Source organism: Sceloporus occidentalis, unplaced genomic scaffold (assembly GCF_023333645.1).
Source record: "Sceloporus occidentalis isolate IW3139 unplaced genomic scaffold, rSceOcc1.0.p SCAF_13, whole genome shotgun sequence".
Lineage (NCBI taxonomy): Eukaryota > Metazoa > Chordata > Lepidosauria > Squamata > Phrynosomatidae > Sceloporus > Sceloporus occidentalis.
Genome location: NW_028316993.1, coordinates 18,135,641 through 18,148,031, shown reverse-complemented (window position 1 = coordinate 18,148,031; position 12,391 = coordinate 18,135,641). Strand labels below are relative to the sequence as shown.

The 12,391-nt window shown below is 42.7% G+C and overlaps 1 protein-coding gene across 5 annotated transcripts in view; it reads left to right on the top strand.

Annotated features, from left to right (window-relative positions):
• The first annotated feature begins 884 nt into the window (after positions 1-884).
• LDLRAP1 (low density lipoprotein receptor adaptor protein 1) overlaps positions 885-12,391 on the top strand; it is a 184,113-nt gene continuing 172,606 nt past the window's right edge. For all 5 annotated transcript variants that reach the window (XM_089478468.1, XM_089478467.1, XM_089478464.1 and 2 more), the window contains exon 1: positions 885-1,102. In XM_089478468.1, coding sequence (XP_089334594.1) covers positions 1,021-1,102 — 82 coding nt within the window. In that variant the 5' untranslated portion in view covers positions 885-1,020. The remainder of the gene's footprint in view (positions 1,103-12,391) is intronic.

Genomic DNA, 12,391 nt, shown 5'->3' with positions numbered 1-12,391 from the left:
AAGTTGCACTGAAAGACATTTGTAGCTACTCCAGTGCCATTCTATGGTCAGTGTATGTTGGACATTGACCACAGAGTTGCACTGGAGGACCTAGAGATTCATAGAGAGGTGTCCTCTCAGGGAAAAACCATGTTTTTGTTATTTGCAGTTTTCCCATATTCATAGGGGTCTTGTTCCCCTAACCCTAGTGAATATGGGGGGCAACTGTATATGTTTTTGGGTTTTTGGGCTAAGTGGCCATGTTCTAGAAGAGTTTATTCCTGACGTTTCACCAGCATCTGTGGCTGGCATCTTCAGGGAATGCTTTGCCTGGAAAAAGTTGTGTGTGTATGTTTTACTGTGTATATACTCAACTAAAGCTCACACAGTATATATGGAAGAGAGTGGAGTGTGTGTGTGTGTGTGTGTGTGTGTGTATATATATATATATCTGTGTGTGTGTGTATGTATATATATATATATATATATATACACACACACACACACACACATGCACACACACACACACATACACTCCACTCTCTTCCATGTTGGCATTCTCTGAAGATGCCAGCCATAGATGCCAGCGAAATGTTAGGAATGAACTCTTCTAGACCGAAAAACCCAGAGAAGACTGGGCGGGAGGCCTGAGGGGAGTGGGCGAGGGGAGCCAAGCGAGGCTGGGCCTCAGGGGAGAGCAGTGGTGGCTCCCTCGGGGGGAAAGGCAGCGCAGGAGGGCGGCCTGTTGCTGCTTCCGCGTTCAGGGCAGAGCAGGCCGCGCCTGGCACGACTTTCAGGGAGGAAGGGAAAGAGGAGGAGGACTGAGGAGGCCGCCCTCTGTGCTGCTGCTCTCTGAGGGCGAAGGGGGAGAGAGGAGGAGGAGGAGGAGGAGGAGGAGGGCAAGGCCTTGGCGGCGGCGGCGACGACGTCCTTCCTCCCCCGACAGAGAGAGAGAGAGAGAGAGGGGAGGGAGGGAAGGAAGGAAGGAAGGGCCGCTGAGTCCGTCCGAAGGGAAACTTCGCCCGAGAGTTTCCCGGAGCCATGGACGCCCTCAAGTCCGCCGGACGGGCCATTATCCGCAGCCCCAGCTTCGCCAAACAAAGCTGGGGAGGACGGCATAAGAGTGAGTCCCAGGATGGGAAGGGAGCCGCGTTTGCTGCTGGGCATCCGCACTGCCCGAGGGGCCCGTCTTGGGACCGCCGTCTCTGCTTGATTTCTGCCTGGGTTTTGGCTGGTGTTGTCGTTGTTGTTGTTGTTGTTGTTGTTGTTGTTGTTGTTGTAGACTTCTGAGGGGACGGTTGTAGCAGGGCCTTTCCGCCTCGGAGCTTAGCCCAAGTTTCGGCGAACTTTCTCCCTCTCCTCCTCCTCCTCCTCGTCCTCCTCCGGAGTCAGCAGCAGAAGCTTCGTTGTTGTTTATGGATGTAAAATATAAAGTGGAATGAAAGATCCTTTGTGTGCAGTTATAGACACACACACACACACACACAGAGCTAGATATACAGTTACATATACTTACGCAACACACACATAAATATATATACAACTATATGCACACACATACACATATAGACAGAGATACAATTATAAACACACACAGATACACAAATATATACACTTATATACACATGCATACACACATAAATAGATATATACTTATACACTATATAGACTTACACACACATGTATACAATTATATAGACATATACACACACATAGATATACAATTATACACACACACACATAAATAGATATATAGTTATATATAGACTTATACACACATATATGCAATTTTATAGACACACACACACACGTGGATAGATATACAATTATATATACTTATACACACACATACATATAAATATATATACAATTATATGCACACACATCCACACATAGATAGCTATACACACACATATTTACAGTTATACACACATACATGAATAGATAGATATACAGTTATACATACTTATACACATACAGTATATATATATATATATATACACACACAGAGAGAGAATTATATACACATACATACAGATAGATATACAATTATATATACTTATATAAACACACAATATAAATACATACAATTATATACACATACACACACAGATATACAATTATATGTACGTATACATACACACATACAATTATATACACATACAGAGAGAGAGAGAGACAGATATACAATTATATTTACTTATACTCACATACACACTTTATACAATTATAAACACATACACACAGAGACAGATATACAATTATGTATATACACACACACACATATATATACAAACACACATATATATAATTATATATACATACACAGCAATAGATATGCAATTATATATACACTCATACATACAATTATATACTCATATAGATAGATATACAATTATATATACTTATACACACATAGATCTATAGACATATATACAATAATATAGACTTATATGTACACACACACAGAGGAATATAAAATTATATATACTTATACACACACACAAATATATATACAAAACTCATAAGACATACATACACACATGTGTGTCCATGCGTGTATACATACAAACACATGCATATACACAATATTTTGTTTCTTTTTTAAAGGGAGCCACTTCGAATTCTCCAAAAGAAATCGGTTGACTGAATGTCTGGGCTGCCAAAAGTTTTCTTTTTGTTGCAGCCCTCCAAGTCCTTTCCAACTCATGGTGCCCCTAAATCCTAGGGCTTTCTTGGCAAGGTTTGTTCAGAAGTGGTTTGCCATTGCCACGCTCTGAGGCTGAGAGAGTATGACTTGCTCTGAGGCTGAGAGAGTATGACTTGCTCTGAGGCTGAGAGAGTATGACTTGCTCTGAGGCTGAGAGAGTATGACTTGCTCTGAGGCTGAGAGAGTATGACTTGCTCTGAGACTGAGAGAGTATGACTTGCTCTGAGGCTGAGAGAGTATGACTTGCTCTGAGGCTGAGAGAGTATGACTTGCTCTGAGGCTGAGAGAGTATGACTTGCTCTGAGGCTGAGAGAGTATGACTTGCTCTGAGGCTGAGAGAGTATGACTTGCTCTGAGGCTGAGAGAGTATGACTTGCTCTGAGACTGAGAGAGTATGACTTGCTCTGAGGCTGAGAGAGTATGACTTGCTCTGAGACTGAGAGAGTATGACTTGCTCTGAGGCTGAGAGAGTATGACTTGCTCTGAGGCTGAGAGAGTATGACTTGCTCTGAGGCTGAGAGAGTATGACTTGCTCTGAGGCTGAGAGAGTATGACTTGCTCTGAGGCTGAGAGAGTATGACTTGCTCTGAGGCTGAGAGAGTATGACTTGCTCTGAGGCTGAGAGAGTATGACTTGCTCTGAGGCTGAGAGAGTATGACTTGCTCTGAGGCTGAGAGAGTATGACTTGCTCTGAGGCTGAGAGAGTATGACTTGCTCTGAGACTGAGAGAGTATGACTTGCTCTGAGGCTGAGAGAGTATGACTTGCTCTGAGGCTGAGAGAGTATGACTTGCTCTGAGGCTGAGAGAGTATGACTTGCTCTGAGGCTGAGAGAGTATGACTTGCTCTGAGACTGAGAGAGTATGACTTGCTCTGAGGCTGAGAGAGTATGACTTGCTCTGAGACTGAGAGAGTATGACTTGCTCTGAGGCTGAGAGAGTATGACTTGCTCTGAGGCTGAGAGAGTATGACTTGCTCTGAGGCTGAGAGAGTATGACTTGCTCTGAGGCTGAGAGAGTATGACTTGCTCTGAGGCTGAGAGAGTATGACTTGCTCTGGTCTCCCAATGGGTTTACATGCCTGAGCAGGGATTCAAACCCTGGTCTCCAGAGTCAAACCACCCAAAGTTTTCCTGTTGTTGTTGTTGTTGTGTGCCTTCAAGTCGTTTCCGACTCATGACAAACCTATTCTCAGTGTTTTGGCAAGTTTTTGCAGAGGAGCTTTGCAAAGATGTACAAAAAACCCCAAGTAAACCCACTCAGCTTTGTGTCTGCTGGCTTAGTAGTAGTAGTAATAGCAGTATTTATTTTCTCATATCCTGCCATTCTCCCAACATAGGGACTCAAAGCAGCCAACACTAAACTTAAAAACGATACAATTTTAAAAATAGAACAACAACATTAAAATGTATAAATTTAAAAGTTAACAAAACCCAATTATAGAATGTCGTTGTGTGCCTCCAAGTCGTTTCCAACTTATGCCGACCCTAAAGTGAACCTATCATAGGGTTTTCTTGGCCCAGAAGGGGTTTGCCATGGCCATCCTCTGAGGCTGAGAGTCTGTGACTTGCCCAAGGTCACCCAGTGGTTTTTATTTATTTATTTATCGAGTCCTGATCTCCAGTCGCAATCCAGCACTCAAACCACTGCACCATGCTGGCTCTTAGGCTTATAGATATTATAGGCCTGTTACAGACTGCCAAAATAAAGCTGCTTCGGGTCTCTTTGGAGGTATGCTGTTTAAATGATGCATGCACCCTAAGAATCCGGAAGCTGCACCAAAGCTGCACTCCAGCGCTTAGGAATGGAGTGTGGCTTTGGCGCGACCTCCGGACTCTTAGGACCCACGCATCATTTAAATAGCATACCTCCAAAGAGACCCGAAGCAGCCTTATTTTGGCAGTCTGTAACAGGCCATAGTATCACCCCAAGTCCACAAAACAGTGGTGCCTTTATGAGGACTAAACCAAAAGGCACATTATACATGTTGCAAGCTTTTGAAGCTCCACCGGCTTCTTCATCAGGCAAAGGTATTAAAAATGATAATATCTATGGTGGACGGGGCGGGGGGGAATTGAGCTGAAGTTTTATACACAGTTGTGTGTGTTTGTGCCCCTCCAAGTTGCCTGTTGATTTACACAGAGACCCTGTGGATTTCTTAGGCAAGGAATATTCAGAGGTGGTTTTGCCAATTCTTTTATCTGAAACAGAGTTTACAGCACGTAGGATTCATTGGCGGTCTCCCATCCACTTACTAATTAGGGGCGACCCTGCTTAACTTCCCCGATCAGATCAGGTGTCTTTAGGGAATTTAAGTCCTTCCACAATTACCCAAGAATAAATGTGATTAAACTCAGTAGGATTTTGCATTGTGCTGTCAAGTTCCGATGAAATATATATGTTTAGAAGATACAGAGATTCGGACATGAAAGCGCATTTCTCCTCCGATGAAATGACTCCCAGGTAATATTTTATGGCTGCCACAGCTGCCCACAACTATTATGGGACCCAAGAGAGTGGCTCACAACATTAAAAGGACAACACATTTAAAAACATAGAAAAGTGATACGTTAAAACAGAATTAAATTGTTAAAATAAACAGCTAACCCTGTAAGCATGGGTGTCGTACCACGTTAGTTGCCACAGCTCTCTCCTAACTGGGATTTATAGTTTAGCGAGGAACTTAGAAAAGAAGATTTGAGGATGAAACCATCTTGTAGACAGACACTCAGGGTACTCTTGAAATTGTAGTTTGGGTTTGTTCACTAGACTCTAGCAGAGAATACTAAGCATCGTAGCAACTACAGATTCCAGAATTTGTCAGAATGAAGCCATGAGGATTAAAGTATGTGTAGTGCAGAGCCAGTTGGTGTAGTGGTTTGAGCATTGGACTATGACTCTGGAAACCAGGGTTTGAATCCCAGCTCAGCCATGTAAACCCACTAGGTGACCTTGAGTAAGTCACACTCTCTCAGCATGAGAGGATGACAATAGCAAACCCCCTCTGAAGAAACTTGCCAAGAAAACCCTATGACCTCAGGGTTGTCGTAAGTCAGACATGACTTGAAGGCACAAAACAACAACAACAAACATAGTGCAGATACAGCATACATCTCAGCACACTTAGCTGAAACAATGGCATATTCTTTTCCCACATCTCTATTTCCCTTTACTCCTAGCGGCAGCCACTGATAAGGCCTATCTTCTGTACTCATCACACATATTTGTGATGGTGATGGGACTGAAAGAAGAGTCTCCTCAGAGGATCTCACAGTTGGGACAGGATAGATACAGTCTGTCAGATAGCCTGGACCTAAGCCATATAGGGTTTTATAGGTCACAGTCAACACTTGGAAGTGTGCCTGGAAACAGACTAGCAGCCAGCAAAGCTGTTGAAGCAAGGCAGCTGTCCGATTCCTGTAGCCTACCTCACTTGGTACTCTGGTTATAGCTCTTTCTACCAATGGAAATTTCCAAATGCTCTTCAGTGGCAAGCTCCAGGTAGAGTGCATTGTTGTTGTCAGGTTGGCGTTGGCCCCAACTCATGGCAACTCTGTGGATAAGACATCTCCAAGACCTCCTGTCCTCCACTGCTCTGCTTAGGTTCTGCACATTCAGGCTCATAAGTCTATTCTGTCTTTCCTAGCATTATTTGTCTTTTCTAGTGAGTCACGCCTTCTCAGAATGTGGCCAAAGTACGACAGCCTCAGTTTGATCTTCTTGGATTACAGGGAGATTTTATGGGAGCATGCATTACGGTAATCCAAATGGGATTGAACTGGGGCATGTGTTACTGTGAAGTTTATCACATGGGAGGAATTTCTTTTAATTTCAAATGAAAAGAAAGTGGGGCCAGAACATAGTCACGTGAATTCGCTAGTTCAGCGAATTTACGTGAATTCGAATTGCGTTCAAACTGACTTCCCATTGCCCGAAAACAGCTTGCCGTTGCCCGAAATTGCGTGTGGTAGTCTATCACGCAACAACATGAAACCCCATGATTGCGTTCGGACTGACTTCCCATTGCCCGGAATTGTGTGTGGTAGTCTATCACGCAATAACGTTAAACCCCATGATTGCATTTGGATTGCCATTGAATTATACTTTCAATTTCCCTGGTCTGATAAACTCCTGTGGCTAGATCTGTTTGGAGTGATTTAAGAATGGAGCCTCCACCTTTGTTCAACTGCTTTGCAAATAAATCAAACATTACCAAATGTCAATAAGCCCTTGGTGATCTTGCAACAGGAACTAAACCTGAATTAGTGGTTCTCCCTGAGAGTATTTCACCACTTAGAGTTGAGTATCATTGCCATCATCATCATCAACAATAACAGTACAAGGTGTTCAAAATGATCTTTACAGTTGAAATTGTGTAAAGATAATTTTCAGACACCCTATATATCTTCTTCAGTATGGGTCATTCAGTATTCTCAATCGCAGTTTCTCATCTGGCCTATATTTCAGTGGCTTTTGAATTGCAGCTAATATCAGATGTGCCTAGAGCATTCATTCCTTCTTCTCTGTTCCAGCCTTTGTCTTATGAAATATCCAGACTTAATATTCTATAATGGATTTAACTGGTCGGAGCTAAGCAGAGCAGTGGAGCAAAGGGAGTCTTGGAGATGTCTCCTCCACAGAGTTGCCATGAGTCGAGATCAACTCGAGGGCAGTTAACAACAACAACAACATTTTATATGTGCATCTACACTATAGAAATACAATCATCCCTCCACATTTGCACAGGACCCCCATGAATGTGGAAAAACCATGAATAACAAAAACACTATGTTTTTACCTGAGAGAACCCCTCTCTAGGAAGCTCTAGGTTCTCCAGTGCAACTCTGTGGTCAACATCTGCCAGACATTGACCACAGAATTGCACTGGAGGAGCTACAAATGCCTAGTGCCTTTATATGTCTCGAATGTGGTGCTCTATTACACAATATGATAGAGTTGTTTGCGAGGTGATGGCAGCCTACTTATTGTTGTGTGTTTGCCTGATCGTGCAGTCCTATCCTTGCTTTTTATCCTTACTTTTTATAGACCGTCAATTTTTTATACTCTCCAATTTGTACATGAACCTATGTTGTGTTTTAAACTGGAATTTTGTAATCGTGCTGGCCAATTGGCCGTAATAAAGTTATTATTATTAATGCTAGTGGAGTATTCTCTCTAGGAATCTCTAAGTCCTTAACTTTGGGTTAAAGTTGACCATAGAGTTGCCCTGGAGAACCTAGAGAGAACATTTTAATAAAATCCGTCAATAATCAAATCCGCAAAAGTCAAAGCCACAAATGTGGAAGGACAAGTGTAATGTAGATTGACAGCACTTTAGGTGATGTAGATCCATCCTTTGGAATCTTGGGCTTCCTAGTTTTACAAGGTCTTTTTTTAAAACTGATATTTAACAACTATTTTTGAGACAGGTGAGAGAAAATATTAGTGTGCTCTGTTGGACTGGGGAGATATAAATCCAAATCCCTGCTTAGCCATGGAGTTCAATGGGTGACACTGGCATAGTCAGTCAAACTCAGGCATGGGGAGCATATGGCTCTCTAGATGTTCTTGGACTGCAATTCCCACCATCTCTCACCTTTGGTTTTGACAATACAGTGGTACCCCGGGATACGAATTGACCGCGTTACGAAATTTCCGGGGTACGAAAAAGTTAGATTTAAAAAAACTGTTCCGGGTAACGAAAGATTTTTCGGGTTACGAAATTAATTTCGGCGCGTTTCGGCGCGAAATTCAAATCGGAAGCGCGGCTAGCGGCTTTCCAGCGGCTTTCCAGCGCCTTTTCGGGTTGCGAAATTTATCGGGTTACGAACGGCGCCGCGGAACGAATTAATTTCGTAACCCGAGGTAGCACTGTAGTTTCAATAAAAAGAAAAGTTACTGTTTTGGATAACAACTACCAGGATCCCCGGGGGTAGGGGTAATTCTGGGAGTTGTGGTCCAAAAGGTATCTCTTGGACAGTCTGATCAGAACCTAATGGTCAGAGATGGCTTATGCACTGATGCTGAGGACCTTCGGTTGCCTGCTTCTGTTTTAAGGAACTGTGGCAGGAAAGTAGAATAATGACTACCTTGGATCTTTAATACAATGTTGCTTCAGTGGTTCTTGGTGTCTGTGCTTCACTCTAAGTGAATGTGTGGAATCATATATAAAACCAGGACGGTGCATGCCTTGTTTCTTTGTTAACCTGAAATTCCAAAAAAAGTGACAAAAAGCGTTCTTTAGCACTTGGCCTTTGGCTTTCTTATATGTTAAGTGCAGCATTATTTAATCACCCCTGTATTCCTGGACATTTGACCATTTGGTCCTGTGCACAACAAAGAGGGGTTGGGGGCTTCACAAGAGATCCATTCTCCCCTTGGATGCCTAGTTGGCGGCACCAAGTTAAAACATGGCTTTTACCAGATGTCTTTGTATCATGATTTTGGGGGAAAGTTGGGATGATGATGACGATGATGACAATGGTTTTATTAAAGCTTTTTGGGCCTAATGATTTTGTCCCAATGTATTCAGGCACATATATAGATGTATTCGATTTGTCAATAAGCTTTTAGTCTTTAAATCATCTGTCAAAACCAGAAGTGACAAGAAGGACAAGGTATTATTCTATGGGAATGATGCTCAGAGGCACAAATCTTCACTTTTTGCCTCTCAGAGGGTGGTTTTTTTTTGGGGGGGGGGGGAGACGAAGGGCGCGTGGAGGCTCAAGGAAGGCTCTGTAGGCCACAGAAAATTTTTTGATGTCTTACATACAGTCCACGGGCCACGCAATTCCCACCCCTGTCCTAAATCACATAATTCGGAACCTTTCAAATTCATTTTTCCATTTCTGATACTTATACATGTTATAGAGCACTCTACTAAGTTTTCTTTCTCATGCTTCATGTTCTGCCATATTACAAACATTTTGGTATATGCGATTGGGCACAGTATGGAGTTTGATGGCTGTATTTTGTGAACTTTCCTTAGGCTTTTAGCATGCGGCCATCAGCTCATCACAACCAGCTACATTCAGACAGGCAATTATAAAAAGCTTTGAAGAAATTAACTTCCTTAAAAAATATTTCTGTTTCCAAAGGATTTGAAAACAGAAATTATCCGCTTCACTCTGCTATTTGGTCATGTTTGGATGTTAAAAGGAAGCTAGACTTCAAGAGAGCCCTGGCTTCTTGTTGGTGAGCCCGCATGCTGGTACTTTCTGGATAAATGCTCTTGCTTGCACTGGGGGCACTTAAACAAACTGTGGCTCTTCAGACTGCTTTGTTTTATGGCAGTGATTAGAAAATGCATTCCTTATATTACAGCTACCAGTATCTCCTAGCCAACATGGCCAGTGGCCATGCTAGCTGGGAGATTTCTGAGAGTTGTAGTCCAAATAATTTTTCCAGGCTGCTGCATTCTGCTTTCCTTAGCCTCCTAACTTTTATTGGTTTTATTGGTTGTTTTTTCTGTTCTCAGTGTCCTGGTTTTTAATGCTGCTTTGATAGATTTTTAAAAAATGTTCTAAATGTTTAATTTGAAGCAACAGTGGTTGTGCATTTTGAAGGCATGATATAAACAATGACCTCTGTTTTATATGGTCCTTTGTGATCTGCATTAGCTTCCAGGCCTAATTCAGAACACTAGTATTGACCTTTAAAGCCTTGAATGTCTTTGGTTCTGATTACCTGAAGAATCATCTCCTTCCATATATATAAATATATATAAACCTGCCTGGATGCTAGATGACACAAGGGAGATGGTAGGGGTGTGAAGCCAAGGCTTACAGAATCAAAGTGTGAAGATATTTTGATCAGAAGAAACAAATTATTCCCTCAAGATTCCCTGTCCCCTTAGAGCTTTGCTGCCGTCTTTGCTGTAGCTGTGGTGGAAATTGATTTCCTCCACACCAGTGTGTTATGATGGCTTATCTTGGAGCCTTTTCTCACGAGAAAACAAAACAGAAATGGAAGTGGAAAGTAACGACTTTCTTTGTGCCTCAACACATGACATTATAACGCTTCAGTTTTCTTCCCACAGGAGACAGTTGTAGAAGTGTGTCTTTTTTCTGGCGGGAAAAATCAGTTCAACAAAAGAGACACTTTTACAACTGTTTCCCGTGGGAAGGGAACTGACGCAGTACAGTGTTATGCGGTAAGGCACAGAGAAAAGTACTACTCCCCAGCTCTGGTTCCTCTTTGTTTTCTTGTGCAATAAGGCCATGAGTAGTGAGAGCATGGTCTCCATAGCCATAGTCCAGCACTCAAACCACTATGTCACACTGGCTCATGACTGTTTTGTCCACTCTGTATTTCCTAGAATGATGGTGTGGTGTAGTGGTTTGACTGCTAGACTACAGCCCTGGACCCCAGGGTTCAATTCCCTGGTCAGCCATGGAAATGCACTGGGCCTTGATATTTGGGGGAAAGGGTGGACTATTTTTCTTTATGGCTGCTCTAGGCAAGCACATGGGTACCCTGGAAGCCTTGGAGAGCCACACCTCCTCTTTCTACCCTTTTGGGTCATCTCCTGTCACATTCTTCCAGGCATTAAATGCCTCAGGATGCCACAGGGGAGACATGGCAGAATTGCTTCCCATGCCATCTTGAGAGGCATTGGGGAGCAGTGTACCATCTTTGGGTTGGGTCCTGTCGCACCCTTGGGACCAGAGAAACAGCCTTTTGGGGGCCCACACAACACATGGGCCACACTTTCCCAACCTCACTCTGTGGTCAACTTGAAACTGTTATAGAACAGGTGCAGCAAGAACAACAATGCCTTAATGCTTAAAAGCCAGCCTTTAAAAACTTTAAATAAATGAATAATCTGAGGAAATGAAAGTATTTGTGTAGCACTTCTAAGAGTTTACAATATTTCACAAATCAGGGACGAGGAGCCTTTCGTGCTCCCAATGTTATGGACTGCTGTTTCCAGAATGTAGGAATGGGAATTGTATCTCAGAACATCTGAAGGGCCTCAAGTTCTCTGATATTACCCTTTATATCGCAGACAAAACAGGGAAATTGAGGCTGAAAAAGAGAATGATTTGCCACCCACATGGCACTGACTTGCTGCAAGTAAAATTTGAAACTGGGGACATGAGCTGTAACTTCAACACTTAGCCAGTATGCTATAAAATGGACATTTTTCATGGTGTTTTTATCTGAAATTTAAATCCTCCCCTCTTACATAGTTTACATTATATTGTTAAGATAATTTATATTCTGCCTTTCTGCTAGGGTTGCAGCTAACAATAAATTCATAAAAACCCAATTACATAGCTATTGCTTATGAGGAATTAGTGCCTGAATTTGCTTCTTTTCCTGTTCCTTCACATGCATATTAGATTGCAAGCCATGTATGTTTAGTACCGAGATAAAACATCTGCAGACTTTTTATCAACCTGGAATGAGTTGTGAAATTCAGTCTGAGAACTGTCATGTGATGTGACCCATGCTGCCTTGCATCCCAGAGTCAGACCTCTGGATTTTTAACCTCTTCGGTTCTAAGGTCACTGGAGTCCATTGTTTTGCCCCAGTTCTTGCCAGGAAGGCAAGGCTGTTCTGCTCTCATATTCTTTCCTCCCTCCCCCAACTTTGGGAGAAAAAAAAGGCTTTAACCCCCCCCCCCCCTTTGTCGCATTAAAAGGCGAGAATGGAGTGCAAATAACTCAGCAGGCTGTGTCTATTGAGTGACCTCATTACCC